At 38.4% G+C, this 17,315-nt stretch overlaps 1 protein-coding gene across 2 annotated transcripts in view; it reads left to right on the forward strand.

The window, feature by feature from the left end:
• Positions 1-16,564, forward strand: part of SEC22A (SEC22 homolog A, vesicle trafficking protein) — a 36,223-nt gene extending 19,659 nt beyond the window's left edge. Inside the window, exons 6-8 of one of the 2 annotated variants that reach the window (XM_074967141.1) lie at positions 2,037-2,155; positions 5,795-5,860; positions 15,796-16,564. In XM_074967141.1, the coding sequence (XP_074823242.1) occupies positions 2,037-2,155; positions 5,795-5,860; positions 15,796-15,996 (386 nt within the window). In that variant the 3' untranslated portion in view covers positions 15,997-16,564. Of the gene's footprint in view, positions 1-2,036; positions 2,156-5,794; positions 5,861-14,690; positions 15,407-15,795 lie in introns of those variants that run through there. The other variant, XM_074967140.1, reaches the window with a different exon arrangement.
• The last annotated feature ends 751 nt before the right edge of the window (positions 16,565-17,315 follow it).

Here is a 17,315-nt window from a genome sequence, read left to right on the forward strand (position 1 = left end):
GATCAAAAAAACTTACTAGTTTAGTGATTATGTGTTGTCTCTTCTTAAGAGTTTGTAAACTCCACAGGCTGAGGGACCTAGTGGCTCTAGTACAGATCGTCTTTTACTCTGCTGTCTTTAACTGACCTTCTAAATTCTGTTGTTATGCATTTATTTGCTCTCTGGTGCTTAGCTCTTTTGACAATAGAATGTGTAATCCCTTGAGCCTTGAGGAGCTTAATAGCTTTAGCAATGGTGTAGAGTGTCCTTAATTAGAGTGCCTGATTATTGTTTTAAAGAGAAAATATAGAAATGTTCTAACACTCATGCACCAAATTGCTGATTTTTGCTGATAAAACTTGACTTTTTCAGAATAAGATGTCCCTCATTTTGGTGTTATCCAAATGTAAAATTCCTGATTGGAATATATGGGGAAAATGTGGGTGTGGCTTTCCCCCCTCTACTCATAAAACTCAACAACAGCTGAACTAATTTTACCCAACAGTGTAAATAAATGCAACTTTGTCTGAGACTAAAATTTCAGCCAAAAAAAAAAAAAAAGTTTGAAAAAAGTTAAGTAACTGAAGAAGTTAGAATGGAAATTGGCATCCAACCTTTACTTTAGTAATGACAGGTTTCAGAGTAGCAGCCGTGTTAGTCTGTATTCGCAAAAAGAAAAGGAGTACTTGTGGCACCTTAGAGACTAACAAATTTATTTGAGCATAAGCTGTAGCTCACGAAAGCTTATGCTCAGATAAATTTGTTAGTCTCTAAGGTGCCACAAGTACTCCTTTTCTTTTTACTTTAGTAGTTGCCACATCTAATGTGTGTTGTGGTTAGAATAAAAATAAGTTATCAACGTTGAGCATCAAGGTATTTTTTTGTTTAAAACAAAAACATATCTTAAGTCTTATACAAATTAGTTATAACAAAACATATATGTTGAGCATAATAAAGTTAGGACACAATGACACTCAAACAGTCATATGTGCTTATCAGGAGAAATAGCTTTTGTCATATTTTTTGTGGTTTCTGTAACTTTTTGAACTGTTTGGAGAGCCTTTGTCTGAAGCTGTTAAGTGCATACAAGCAGGATTGACACCCCTCTCTATATTAATGTTACAGTTCATTAACTTCATTGTTTGCACCTTTACACTTCACTGATTTAAACAAAATGATTTAAATATGCGAACCTCTTGTGTCCCTCTCCCCTCCCCCATGTTGCCTAGACTGTTATGGATTTTGTGTTGGGTTCCTCTCCCCCTCCCATATTTGGCTTCCGTTATTTGTTGTGGAAAAGCACAATAATGATTAATACACATCTACTATGTATTTGCAGTCATTTGTGTAACTGTGTCCCCTGATAAGCACAAAGGTATGTGTGTGTAGAAAAATGTATATTTTCAAATACCTTTCTGTATTTTGTTTTTAATATAATCAGTAAGAGACTTCTGAATCACGACTGGAAAGTATGTATCCTATTGTACTACAAATACTAGCTGTAGTTCCAGAATTTTTCTTTATTTGTATCTCTGGTAGCATTTACAGCTGGTGTGCGTTGCTGTAGTGGCAGGTAATAGGCTTTGCCTCACAGCATTTCGTTCAGCAAACAAGTTAAATCAGTCCTGATAGCCTGTACTAATGCGTTAGTGTTAAAGAAGAGTGAAGGTTGTGAAAGGAGCTCTCAAGTATGCGACTTATTAGCTGGTTGCTAATTTGGGACAAATTTTACCAGCAAGTACATTATTGGGTATTGATTTAGTGGCATGTTTGAGCAGTCTTCAGCACCGTGCTGAATTAACTGGATATCTCAAGTTAAATTTCTTCTTTAACAAAGACATTAAGGAACATCAATTCTGTATTTTAGTTGAAGTAAATATATTTTATCAAATCTTCTACTCTTCTTAGAATTTTACATACATGCATTAAGGTTTACCAACTTTAATTATGTGTTTTTGAGCAGGAAGAAGTCACTGAAAAATAAGATTTATATTTTTCTAAACTTTAAGGAAAATGCTTTGATATATTTCATACCATTTTTTTCCTGTGCCTTGCAGCTCCTCATCAACGACTGGAAGCTGTTACTCTGCCAGGGATTGTTTCATTTATACTGAGCCTATTATGTGGGGCTTTGAATTTAATTAGAGGGTTTCATGCCATAGAAAGTCTTCTGCAGGTACTGTACCATGTTTACAACTCTATAGTGGGGAAGAACTGAAATCAAAGTGCCACGTTTGTGCAAAATATCAATCAAAATTAGCTCATATAAACTGTTTACAGTATGAACCAAATCCTTCTACCCTAATTCACATGAATGTTCCTATTGATTTCAAACCCAAAATGTATATTATTACTCCTGAGGGAAGTACATGCACAGAATTCACGTCTGGCGCAGAATTTTTTTATTTCCTGAAGAAAATACATTCTGCCCAAGAAGTGCTGCAATTCTGCCTTTTGCCCACCAGAAGCCACTGTGGCACCAGAACAGCCGGCTGACCAGTAGTAACAGCTAGCAGCTAGCTGCATTCATTACAGCAGCCTGCCTGTGGAGCCAGGTTAGATGACAGAGGGGGGCACACAGGGATGCTGGGGGAGTCAGAGATTAGGGTTCAAAAGGGCTAGTGGGGGGAACACCCTGGGGCATGGGCTGAGGAGCTAGTGGGGTGACAGCATTGAGCCAAGGGCTGAATGGGAGAGGGGCTCCAGGGCCACATGGAGACAGTGGAAGATGTGCCTGACTGAATGAGAGAGGCTTGAGGTCAGCCAGGGTCTTCATGGGAGAGGCTCCCCAACTCCCTAACAATCTTCCACCCCACCCAAAAAAAAGAAAGAAAGAAAGAAACTGTTCCATACTTCTCCCACCCCCACCAAACAACCCTCCAGGTTCAATCCCAGGCTCCTTCCCTCTCCCTCAGCTCCTCTGTTATCCTGGACTCCCCCCAAGCCTTTGCACTGCTTCTGAGGGGTTTGGAAAATACATTTCTGTATTGTAGTTTAAATGAATTACTAAACATTCTGTATTAACATATCTAATAAGGAATGTATTTTGAAATAAATTACCAAAATAATTGAAACGGGAGTGATTATATTGTGTTGTTTTAACACATAAAATATGCAGAATTTTGCAGAATTTGTTTTTTGGCGCAAAATTCCCCCAGGAGTAATATTCTATATCCATTATTGAGTGTGTACAGGAAGAGATGTTCAAAGGCGCCTGCTGGAGTTTGAAAATCAATGGAAGATGGGCAGCAACTCCCTTAGATACTTTTGCAAACCCACCAGTACAGGGCATAGACTTCTGTTTTCTAAACCCGTGCCATAATGATAAACTTTGAAAAGCCACTTTTTCATAGGTGACTGTTATGCATAATGCTTGAGCAAAATGATATGCCTTCAAAATTTGGACAGTCTAGCCCATTGTCAGCAAAGAACCATGGAACATGGGTATTTGAAGGATTTTTGTAACCAGGACCTTTGTTCCTTTGAGAATAAAATGAAAAGTTATGTATTTGGTTATGGGAAGTTCTGTCCCTTGACTGACTTCCTTTAAAATATATTTGCATTCGATATTGCGACCCATGACCTTGCAACGAATAAGAGGTTTTTCTTTGTACACCATTGGTACATTATAAGATACATTGCCATTGATACTATATACTGAATGAAGGATACTGTGCTGTTAGAAAGGCACATCTTCTGATGGTGTAAATTGTCATAGCTCCATTGAAGTCGGTTAAGCGCTGACAACAGACAGCTGCTGAGTATCTGCCCCAGTTAAAAACATTAAACTGAGGTCCTCTCACGGTGGTTGTCCTAGTGGAAGATGAAGATCCTGTGGTGGCTTTCAAAAGGAGTGGGGGGAATCTTACTATTTTGGTTATATTTATTGTCTCAGTAAAGTAAATTCAGGTGTATAAGACTTTATGCACTATTCCTTCATAATCACAGCATTATCAGTGTTGGTTTAATCACTTTTTAAGGGCACTGGTTACCTAAAATATGAAAGATGCTATATGCATTCTAATTGTGTTCTGTATACATACTTGTATATTAATTTAAACATTAACAATTGAGGCCCAGGGCATTTCCTGAAGATTAATGAATGGCTGGGAGGAGTTGATGAAAATGCCCTGTGCCAAGGTCGTTGTTACTATTACAAACTGAAAATGAGAATAAAGCCAAGGTATATGGATTTTTTTTAATGCATTATGCAGTTTCATATGGGATTTCTTGAGAATTAATGTCCTGTTCCTTCACAAATCATATTTCTTATATATTATGTACATATAAATAATATTTCCTGAATTCTTTATCACCATGCCATTAGGTTTATAAATATAAATTACAGTACAGAGTTGCACAAATAGCAGACAGAATTTCACCTCTTTAATTGTATAATATCTGTATTACTTACTCTGTTTCTAAAGGAACACAGCTGCAGAAGGATATTCCAGTATAGAATTAACCTATGTAACCAATAATGTTCCATTTTCTTTAGATGGTGGATAGTGATTTACAGATGGAATATAGTGTTTAGTATTTAATTTCTGGCATTTTGGATCCACTCAAAATAAGTGAAATGAAGAGGAATTTAAAATTAACATGGAATAAATCCATAAAGGTCAAGGCAGAAGCCATCCGAACACAATGTTAAATGGAAGTTTAACTCCAGAAAAAAAATCTTTCATTACAAAGGTTCCTTCTGAATTTAGAATATTTTCCTTTTTAATCAATAATTCATTTAGAGGTTACAAAATTACTTTGTAACCTGTAGTTATGCTGTACTGGATTCTGTTGTGACTGTGAGGTGAAAGTTTTTATAATCTGTTGAAGTTCTGTTCCTGGATATAAATTTTGTGTGCAGAAGTACAGATTTTTTTTTTATTGCCAACGCTACAGATGAGAGAACTTCAGGCTAAACATGTTCGCAAGAGAGAGGGGCTGTAGTTCCAAATGGACCAGCTTCCTTTAGAAATGGAATTCCACTTGATGAAAAACAGATTGCATGAGTGCCCTTGTTCGTATGGGAAAGTTTCTGATTGTGGCAGAAGTTTGTTTGAAAAGCATGAAAATGCAGTCTAAAATAATCACTGACAGTGTAAATTTATTCTGCTCAGCTTTATGGAAAATATTAAAACCTGTTTGAATATATTAGAAGAAATAAGTCTGTTTAAGGAAAAGCAGCTTTAAGTGAGAAGACCTGTAATTTTAAGTTCATTTTTCTATTGTTCTACTTAAAGGAAATTCAATTTACTGTCCATGTAACTGTTTATGAATAATCTTTGTCTATTAAATAGTCATGCTTTTGTTTGTTCTCTCTTCCATTAATGTATGTTTGCCTGCATTGTTTTCTACATAGAATTATAGCACACCCTAGTGGACCATTTGTATTTTTCAGTTTACACAGTTTCCATTTTGTGGTGATGTTATATTAAGACAGTTGTACAAATTGTTACTTCTTCTAGTTCCCAACATTTAGACTGGGAATTTCAAACTAGTCTAGGGAAACTAGGTGCCCAAAGCTGCAGATGAGCCTTAGGCTCTTTTGACAATCCCAGCATTAGGTGTCTGCTGTGCTGAATAGAAATAGTAAGCAAGAATAATTTTAGGGTATTTTGGACCCTTCTAACTTCATTCTATGGATCTGACCTTCCCAGAGAGAGAGAAATAAGTGATGCCTTCTAATTTCTCCAGTTTAGTTTTGGTACAGGAGATCATTCTAAATTTGTATGTTGGATTATTTTTAATTAGAGCTAGAAGTTATCTGTGTATACCATGCATATCTTGTGTATTTACTTCTGCTTTCTTTTCACAGAACGAGGGTGAAGATTTCAGTTATGTCATTGCGTTTTTCCTTGGAACAGCAGCCTGCTTGTATCAGGTAAATTCTTCCTGCTGCACATTGCAATAGTCTTCAGAAACATTATTTAGTCATGTACAGATGTTATCAAGTTTTGTTAAATATTGTGTATATTTGAATGGATTGACTTTAACAGTAACCTCTACTCTCATTTTGGTGGTGATGAGAGATCACAGCATAGACTCATGCCTAAATCCTTGATTCTGGGTTATTGTTTTCTGGGATTGTCTTTTCCCAGTTAGTTTATCAAGAGATAGGGATGTGTCTGTCTCCTTTCGGAGGCTGATATTAGGATTGCTGTATGATTCAGCATCATAGAATCATAAAAGTTAAAGATGAAACTGACATTTTAAATCCCTTTTTTCCATCTTCCTGGACAAATACAGTTTTTGTTCCTTCAGTTTTATTCCCAGGTTAGCTTGTAAATGTCACAAGGGATAGGGAATCCTTCACTTCTCCAAAATGACTATTACACAGCCTAATACATCTCACCATCTGGAAGTTTTCTCCTTTTACGCGGCCTTCCTTTTCCTCTCCTGAGTGTTATCTCACTATTCCTAGTTATACAGTCTTTCTGTCCCACTAAGTAATTCTTCTCCTTTTTTTGGTATTTGTGCTTTTAATATATTGTTACATTTTTAGCAAATCTCTCTTCTCTCTTAGTTGTTGCTTAGCTAAACTATACATAATTAGCTCTCTGTCTTTCCATATAAGTCAGTTGTCACAGTCTCTTCATAATCATTATGGCTGTTCGCTGAATTCCCGCTAATTTTTGCTTATCTTTCTGGTATGATGAGCCCAAAACTGAATGCACTATTTCAAGTGTGGTCATTTGGGGGATTATCACCTCCCTGCTTCATAACATAATGTGTGTTCAGTCAGAAATCTCACTCCCTCTTTTGCTGCTGTATCACATTGCTTACTTGTACGTAATTGCTGTCAACTACAATCCCTTCCATAGGTGTCTTTCAGCAGTACTGAAATCCATTGTCTTGCATTTTTCCAGTTTACATCTTTTGTATCTTCTGATAATATTTCTAACCCCACTAGGTCCAGTTGCATTGTTGTCTGTTCTCAGTGACTGTATTTCCTCCCAGATTAGCAACCGCTCTGAAGTTAATAACATATTGGCCTCCTCCTCTCCAAGATTATTAGTAAAAATGTTAAATAAGATCACAGCTAATGCCACATAGAAGAACTCCGTAACTTGATACATTATCTTGTATCTTTACCCTTTCTTTGCAGTCCTCCAGCCACTTTGCACTTATATAATAATGCTCTTGTTCTACTATGTGATGATCTTCACTCAGAAATTTAATCTCACTAGATTCTTGGAATTTTTTTCCCTACAGTGTGATTCCCCAATCCATACAACGTATCTGTCTTTCATGTATTGCTGTTTATTAATTTACAAGAAAATGGTTACAGTCAAGTTGTACAGGCCAAAAATTGGACCTAAATGGAATAGGAATTTAGTGCTAAATGTTGAACTAATAGTGAGGTATTTACAGTACCCCACTGATATTTGTCTTCCACCACATTTCAGGAATACCCATTATGTTTAGGTCCTTTTCCATTGCCTGATATTCTAATTTACCTAGGTTGGCTCTTTAAGAGTCATGCATTGATATAATACCTTGACATTTATAGTTTCTATTTTTGGCCATGTACCTATTATTCTTGCTCTGGCACCAGTCTAACTGGCCCAGAACTTACCTCTGTGATCTCAACCTGTCCCTTGTCTAGTTCAGCTGTAGTTTCTGTCCTTTCTTTTACAGGACACAATTAACCTTTGTACAGTAACTCCTTGCTTAATGTTGCAGTTATGTTCCTGAAAAATGCTACTTTAAGCGAAACGATGTTAAGCGAATCCAATTTCCCCATAAGAATTAATGTAAAGGGGTGGGGGTGGGGGGTTAGGTTCCAGGGAAATTTTTTCCCTAGACAAAAGAGATATATATATATATATATATATATATATATATATATATATATATATATATATATATATATATACACACACACACACATATACACAGTATATGTTTTAAACAAACAATTTAATACTTTACACAGCACTGATGATTGTGAAGCTTGGTGGAGGTGGTGAAGTCAGAGGATGGAAGATGGTGGGATATTTCCCAGGGAATGCCTTGCTACTAAATGATGAACTAGCACTTGTCTGAGCCCCTCAAGGGTTAACACATTGTTGTTAATGTAGCCTCACACTCTACAATGTGTGCACGAATGGAGGGAGGGGAGATGGCATGGCAGAGAGAGACACATCATGTGTGTGAGAGACATTGCCCCTTTAAGTGTGCTGACCCCACTCTAAGTACACTGCCTTTTTAAGTAGATAAGCAAATTGAGACAGCAGCTGCTGCCAGCAAGCTCCCTCTGTCCTGAGCCCTGTTGTGCCCCCCCGCCCTGCTCTCTGGAGATGGGGTAAAGGAGTGAGGGTGGGAGGGGGACACCCTGACATTAGCATCCCTCTTATCCCCCTCTCCATCCACTGCACAGCAAGCAGGAGACTCACGGGAGCAGCTCCAAGGCAGAGGGCAGGAGAAGCACACGGCAGTGGGGGGAGGAACAGCTGAACTGCCTGGCAATTGATAGCGTGCTGGGTGGCTGCTGCACAGGGGACTTAGGGGAGCTGATGGGGGCTGCCGGCCCACCCTGGTTCTAAGCCCCCACCAGCTAGCTCCAATGGGCTGCTCTTCCTGCGAGCAGTGGACAAAGCAGGCAGCTGCCTAACAATGTTATAAGGGAGCATTGCACAACTTTAAACAAGCATGTTCTCTAATTGATCAGCAATGTAACAATAAAACAACGTTAACTGGGACGACGTTAAGTGAGGAGTTACTGTATTAGGCCTGGTCTACACTGGGGGGCGGTGGGCGAGCTAGGTCGGTCTAAGTTACACAACTTCAGCTACGAAAATAGCATAGCTGAAGTCAATGTACTTAGAGCTTCTTACCGTGGTGTCTTCACTGCGGTAGGTCGACTGCCGATGCTCCCGTTGACTCCGCCTACGCCTCTCACTCTGGTGGAGTACCGGAGTCGATGGGAGAGTGCTCAGTGGTCGATTTATCGCATCTTCACTAGACGCGATAAATTGACCCCCGCTGGATCGATTGCTCCGGAGGTAAGTGTAGACATGCCCTTAGTGACATCTCTCTAACAGATGTCTTTTTACAACTTGAGTTCTCTTCAGCACTTATTGATTTTTCATCAGTGCCTACCTTAAATAATCTCCCCACAAACCTTGTTATTTTTCTGTGCCAGCAGTCTGGTTCCATTTTGAATAAGGTGGAGCCGATCCCTTTTGTATAGGGTGCCCTTCCCACACACAAATTTCCCAATACCTCACAAATTGAACCCCCTCTTCTTTACATCATCTTTTCATCTATGAATTGCAACAGTGGAGTCCTGCCCCCAGCATACTTGCTGACCTTCTGCATGATGGAACTGGAAGTGTTCGAGAGAAAGTGACCTCAGAAGCTCTGGATGTATAAACCTTTTCCTAGTATTCTGAATTTAATTTCCAAGACTTCTCTACTATATCTGTCTGTGTCATTATTACCAAAATGCAGTTAGCTCTCTTTGCTCCCTAAATCAAGTGTCAACAACATGGCACGTTTAAGATTTCTAAATCTAGATCTTGCATGAAAGCGCATTGTGTTGCTGTTCAGCCACAGGACTGGCCTAATGTTTTACATTTTGTTCAGTTAATACTTTAGAAAAAAATGCAGTTTATTAGTTTCTAAGAAAATGGTTACAGTCAAGTTGTACAGGACAAAAATTGGACCTAAAGGGAATAGAAATTTAGTCCAACATGTTAAACTAATCACTGTGCTGCCAGAAAGCTTATACTTTATTAACTATTGCTTAGCAAAGAATAAATGCAGTGTGGCTCTGTGTCTGTGTCCAATCTCTGGGTTTGAAATGCAGCTGCTCCCTCTAGATCTAGAATTCTAGTTATGTAATCCTAACTACCAAGAGTCCAAGCAGAATTCAGCCATGCAAAACAAAATTCTTCAGAGCCTTATAATAGATATCAGCAATATATCGGTATCATTGACTGGCAAACCAAGACTCAAAATAATAATATACAGGATGTATCCAACTTAAAAACAAAATGCAGTAGCTGAGAGTAGTTTTTAGGCAGATGAAGGAAAAAAACAAGGCCCTAAAACAACTTCAGAATCAGCTGTTTCAGCCTTAGTATGAAGGGTCCCTCCCTGGCAATCCTTACCACACATTCTCTAAAATCTCCTACTCCTCAAGCAGGTGTGATCAGCATTTCTGTTTGTTCTTTAAATGCAAATCTAATAATGTAAAACTCACATAGATAGTGTGGACAAGAAGTATCCCTGAACTACTTGCAGTTGCTGTTTTGGATTTGTTCCATTTTGCTATATTAATTCTGATTTTTAGGCACATTTGACATTGTATATGTATATCCTCAGATATGCATTTCCAAGAAAAAACTTCTATTTTTCATTTTCCTGAGTCCAGTTTGCTCATGAATCCAAGATTTGGCTCTGATTTCCCAGCTCCAGCCAGACTCAAAAAATCTTTAGTTTGTCTCTCAGTGCTGCAACTTTGAAGGAGTAGCACTGTAATATTCAGAAAGAAAAGTAACTGAGGGGTGAGGGAATCAATAATACAGCCGAGAAAACCAAAAGTTTCTATCCCAATAATGTAAAATTAAATCTAGTGTCTGAAATCTTATCTGGTCTGCTTTGCATTATTCTGGCTCGCTCCACAATCTTGTAGCCTTCTTTGAAGTCTCAGTTTTCCCCAAACTACAAGTATCAAGAACTGACCTCAAGCCATTTCTTAATAGGTATAAAAGCTTTCTTTCTCTATAGTAACATAGGGAAGCCTTCTACACAAAAGCATATTCTGTAATTGCCATGCAAAACAGTTCCCTTAAAACGAACCAACACAAGATTTTTCATTACATTGCTTGTTAGAGTGACATGTTAAAATCATAGTGCCTTGGCCTTTTGACTGCTGTTGTTTTGTAAGTGGCAATTTTCTCCCCATCTCGAAGTAGGATAGGGATTTCTGAAAAATTCAGCTCTGCACATACAGTAAGGCAACGAAACTTGAGTAAAAGCCTCCAAGTTTATGGAGCCTTGATCAAAAAGCCCACTTACATTATTAAATATAGTTACTACATTTGACATCCTATTTTTAAATCCTTTTGTTTTCATTGATCATTTGAGAGAAGCACATCCTGATGGCTTACTCTGTTCTTTGAAGCTGTCACACTCAGCTCTTCAGGTTTTATCACAATGGCGAGGTGATTTCATGAAATGAGCTAGATTCTAATCACTGATTTACTGGTACATGTTAATTGCCCTTTAAATATAACTTTTAGAACCCTCCCCAAAAATAGTTGTTAGGTGCTGTATTCGAAGATACTCCACTTGTTCAGAGGAAGCCAAGCTGTTCTCTTGACCCTACTTTTACTCTGGAGTATTTTTGTTCTGTTTCATGGAGGATAAACAGACGCCTTAATAAAGGGGCCCAGACGCTATGGTGATGGGCACTAAAAGTATCTAAGATAGAGCAACATGTTAGTAAAATGTCCAACAGAATAAAAAAAAAACCAGTAAATTGTATTATCCAGAAGCAATCACATAATTCCTGACTTTCCTTGGAGAAACTTAAAAAATAAACACTACCACTATCTGTCAGTATCGTAATGCTAATAACAATTAAGGCAGTGAATAGTGCTAAGTTACTGTGATGGTGAGTACTGTAGAAATCCCGAAGGTAGGGCACATGGCAAATGGAAATGGAGAAAAGAGAAGTTTGTCCAGAAGCTGAGTGTATTACGGAGAAGAGAGTGAATGAAAATAGTACCTATGGGAATGTACCTTTTTAAGAAAGAACTAAACTCGGTAAAATTAGCCAAAAGGTAGGTACTGTACAAATAGGCTTTTTACAAAACATTCTCTTGCATGTGTTTGCAACCAAATTTCTCCTAGTACAGGAGAACTGAAAGTGGAAAACAATAGACAGTTGGCAGTTTTTCAAAGAGACATTATTAAGGGCACAAGAGGAAACTATCCCACTGCATAGGAATGATAGGAATTATGGTAAGAGACCACTCTGGCTTAACCAGGAGATCTTCAATGATCTAAAAATCAAAAAAGAGTCCTACAAAAAGTGGAAACTAGGTCAATTACAAAGGATGAATATAAACAAATACTACAAGTATGTAGGGACAAAATTAGAAAGACCAAGGCTCAAAACAAGATCAAACTAACCAGAGACATAAAGGATAACAAGAAAACATTCTACAAATACATTAGAAGCAAAAGGAAGACCAAGGACAGGGTAGGCCCATTACTCAATGAGGGGGAAGAATAATAGAAAATGTGGAAATGGCAGAGGTGCTTAATGACTTCTTTGTTTCGGTTTTCACCAAGAAGGTTGGTGGTGATTGGACATCTAACATTGTGAATGCCAGTGAAAATGAGGTACGATCAGAAGAAGCTAAAATAGGGAAAGAACAAGTTAAAAATTACTTGGAGAAATTAGATGTCTTCAAGTCACCAGGTCCTGATGAAATGCTTCCTAGAATACTCAAGGAGCTGACTAAGGAGATATCTGAGCCATAAGCGATTATCTTTGAGAAGTCATGGAAGACTGGCGAGATTCCAGAAGACCGGAAAAGGGCAAATATAGTGCCAAACTATAAAAAGGGAAATAAGGACAACCCAGGAAATTACAGATCAGTCAGCTTAACTTCTGTACCCGGAAAGATAATGGAACAAATAATTAAGCAATCAATTTGCAAACATCTAGAAGATAATAAGGTGATAAGTAATAGCATGGATTTGTCAAAAACAAATAGTCTCAAACCAACCTGATAGCTTTCTTTGACAGGGTAACAAGCCTTGTGAATGGGGAGAAGCGGTAGATGTGGTATATCTTGATTTTAGTAAAGCTTTTGATACTGTCTCGCATGACCTTCTCATAAACCAACTAGGGAAATGCAAGAAAAATTATTAAAGGTCTAGAAAACATGACCTATGAGGGAAGATTGAAAAAATTAGGTTTAGTCTGGAAAAGAGAAGACTGTGAGGGGACATAAGTTTTCAAGTATGTAAAAGGTTGTTACAAGGAGGAGGAAGAAAAATTATTTTTCTTAACCTCTGAGGATAGGACAAGAAGCAATGGGCTTAAATTGTAGCAAGGGAGATTTAGGTTGGACATTAGGAGAAACTTCCTAACTGTTAGGGTGGTTAAGTGCTGGAATAAATTGCCTAGGGAGGTTGTGGAATCTCCATCTTTGGAGATTTTTAAGGCCAGGTTGGACAAACACTTGTCAGGAATGGTCTAGATAATTAGTCCTGCTATGAGTGTAGGGGACTGGACTAGGTGACCTCTCGAGGTCCCTTCCGGTTCTGTGATTCTAGGAAAATGAGTAGAAATAAAAGTATGCAGTACAGTTGTAGCCATGTCAGTCCCAGTGTATTAGAGAGACAAGGTGGGTGAGGTAATATCTTTTATTGGACCAGCTTCTATTGGTGAGAGAGACAAGACCAGAAGAGGGGGTTCAGGGAAGATTTATTTCAGGATGGGGTTCCCATAGAGTATGGGTTGTAGTTGTTTGATACCTCCGTGTTGGATGGTGACAACTATGGGTGTGTAGTTGGAGGGGGTTTATTTCTATTCTTCTAACAACCCCCTAACGTCTCCAAGCTCATTATCAGAAACAAGCTCCCCACAGACCAGGACATCATCTCAAAGCAGCACCAGTCTCTGCCAGAACAACATATGCAAAATCTGCAGACATATCTCCACTGCTACAATGATCATCACCCCCACAATACACCTTTCAAGATCCAGGGGTTCTATGCATGCCTATCACAACATGGGGTGTACCTCATCCAGTGCACTTAAATGCCCCCATAACAATTGTGTGAGTGAAACCAATCACTACAGTCTCGAATAAACTCATAGAAGAAGATGATAAAAGACAAAAACACCATATCACCTGTGAGTGAACACTTTTCACAAAGCAATCACTCTGTATCTGACTTATTAGGTGTCATCCTCAAAGAAAACCTGCACAACACTTTCAAAAGTGGGAGCTTAAATTCACAGCTTTGCTAGACACTGAAATCATGATCTTAATAAAGACACTAGATTTATGGCTTATTTCAACAATCTGTAACCCACTAACTCCCCTTTTTGTCCTGTGACTACAGGGGTGTTCATGGGCCACTTCACCTTGAATGGTTAGAATATGTGCTAACTACTTATGCTAAACTATCTGTTCGACCTTGTATTTAGCTGTGACACTCTGAGTTCCTTTCCCAGACCTGAGGAAGAGCTCTGTATAGCTCAAAAGCTTGTCTCTCTCACGAACTGAAGTTGGTCCAATAAGATATTACCTCACCCACCTTGTCGAACTAGAGATAAAAGTGCATCTGACAAGTCTTTATTGTACCACATGAGAGAAATGCAAAAAGTAAACAAGTAGCATAAAGATTTTTTTTAAAACAATTCTTCTTTTTTAAAGAAAAGCCACTTAGATCAGCATCAACCCTGACCACTGAATGCATGGCTTGATATTGATCTAGAGTCCTCAATCAAATGAGTTTGGTGGTATGAACTCAATGCATTTTTATAATAGCCTGTATCTTAATAGCTTCTTGATTTTCACCAGAGTTGTCCCTGTTTGGGGAGAAGTCTCTCTTGTGCTGTTCCTTTTGCAGGATCCCTTGGTATTTTCTGCTTTTGCTTGCTTGCTTTCACTCCTGAAAACTCCCCCTCCTCCCCCCCACATGATTCCCTACTTTGAAGTGACTTTGTTTTATTTTAGCACAGCTGCATGCTGTCTGTGTTCTGTGGATCCTTGATGAGCCATGGCATCCTCTGCCCTGCTGCTTTAAATAGCAGCCATGCAGAAGATTCAAGGGAGCATCAAAGATCAGAAGGCATTGGTCAACATGCAGCTGAGGTGAGAACAAAGCAGTCTCTTTGGAGGAGGAATGGGCACAGATGGAGAACAAGAAGAGGAGTAGATGTGGGAGCTAAAGTCAGGAAATGGAGCAGTGAGTTGTGGAAGTGGGAGAGGAGGAAGGCATTTGTGAAAAACGATGTAATTTTATCAGATCTGAGATTCCCAGATGTAATGGAATAAAGGATTTGGACTTTGAAGAATGTTTTGTGAAGAAAAGAAACTTGGGATGAATTGAGGTTGTCCTCTTAAGACTCCTCTCCGTGGCGTGTTCTCCCTCTACTCTTTTTCTCCTCCTACTGACTTACAATTGTGAAGCCAGAATGTAAATATGCATTTGAATCCCCATAGTAATCCTACCACCTTTTAAGGATTGGGGTGTGTACAAAGGGAAGCTGCATGTGCTGGGTAAAGTAGAGCATGGGGGCTATGTACAGCTGCCTGATTTTCCTGCTCTCATCCCATTGCAGGTTAAGCAGCCTGAGATCTGTTCTAACTTGTGCCACCCGGGGATAGCTGGGGTGTCCCCCACTCCCTATGCTAGTGACTACAAGGAGTGAGACCAAGGAGCCAGTATACCAGCTTTACACCTATATTGACTCCCCAATGCTGATGGATTCCATCCAGCCAGGGACTTAGGCAATGCACAAGAAACCTAAGCCTCCTTAAGTGGCATACACAAGCCAAAACATTTGTTTCCATTGCCCCTTATTGATAATGATCAAATATGATGAAGAAATCTTCCTTGAAAAGAGAATAATGGAAGCAAAATTTAACTTCTTCTGATGCTGAGCACTGTTCACTCCTGAATACCCACTTAATTTAGTACCACATTTACCTACTCAATTAAAAAAAAAACAACAGTTCCACATGGTTCATTTCTGTATCTACTTGGTAGTTCAGTGTGATTTGTTAGCAGAAGTAATTTTCAATGCACTAATCAGACTTTGTGTTTTCTTCTTTGCAGTGTTACTTATTTTTATATTGCACAAGCTGGCGGAATGTCAAATCTTTCCTGACTTTTGGTTTAATTTGCCTATGTAACATGTATCTGTATGAACTGCGCAATCTCTGGCAGCTCTTCTTCCACGTGACAGTGGGAGCATTTTCAGCATTACAAATACGACTAAGACAACCACAAGGGAAGTCCCCTGATTACAATGTCTGACCCAAGTCCTGGGATGTCCCAAGGCAGTCTTGGTCCACCCATGGTTCCCTCTCAGGAATGAAAAGCTTTTCTCCAAAAGAAGAAGTTGGTGGTTGTTTTTTTTTGTTTTTGTTTTTAAAGATCAACGCAAGATGCCTGTGGACGTTTGTGACTTGAGAATTTAGACTTATCCTCATTGAAGACTGAAGACACAAAGAATACAGGATTAGTAGAGGAAAATGGGTCCTTTTCCATGCAGAGAATTGTCCCTTGAGGACAAATAAAAGTTTGGAGAACTTGACTGATAGCAGGAAAAAGCCTCCTTCAAAAGTATGATAATGGCAAAGATGTGTGTATATATAGGGCATGTTCTGCATATCAAGTGAGCGTTCCAATTCCAAAATCAGTGTTGCCTTTGTGAGGCAGTAGTATAGGCTGAATACAAAGATGCTATTGCATATTAACAGACTAGATTGGAATGAGTGAGTTACTAAATGTGAGAATATTGGATTGCACATTAAATTTAATGGGATGTGTGTATGTGTTTTCTTAATTAAAGCCTAACCTGGAAACCATCTGTTTATGGGGATTAGCTCCTTGGTCCCAGTGGCCTTCCATCTAGTCCTGAGTTAACTATAAATCTTGGTAAATATTTTTCTCTGTATAATTTGCTTTTAATGATCTTTTGAAAGTGACCTTTATGGACAAGTTTTATTTAAGTAAACAACCTAAAATTCTGTCTCTTGGCCCATGATTCTTGCTCTCCTCCTCTATTTGAACACTAGAATTTTGAAAAGAAGTTGACAGGTGGGTAAACAGACATTGATTTGCAACCTGTTTGAGATATTGCTTGTCTCTCTCTATGCATTTTATGAGATGGATTAATAGCTGAAACTTAATTTAGCATATAGGCTATATATATATATATATATATATATATATATATATATATATATATATATATATATATATAGGGGGTAAGCTTATTTCCAACAAACATAAACTGAGTAAAAAAAAATCCTTTTTGGATCCAGGGATTTTGTTTGGTTCTGGTAGCTTTACATTTTACTGAATTGGAGTCGAACCTCATTAATTTGTATTAGTGGCTGGGACATCTTTGTAGAGTCCCAGAGTTTGTGAATTAATTAGCAGATGAACAATCAAGGCCATTACATTTCATTCTATTTATTTTCACAATCCTATTTTGTGTTAATTATTTCCAGTGCTTTATAGTACACTAGGAAATATATTTTAATATAGTTTGCTCAAGTTTTAATAGCAGGAAGGCTTCCATATTGCTTGTGAGCATTACTAGGCTTGGCGATTAGTGAGGTTCTGCT

Source organism: Natator depressus, chromosome 11 (genome assembly GCF_965152275.1).
Source record: "Natator depressus isolate rNatDep1 chromosome 11, rNatDep2.hap1, whole genome shotgun sequence".
Lineage (NCBI taxonomy): Eukaryota > Metazoa > Chordata > Testudines > Cheloniidae > Natator > Natator depressus.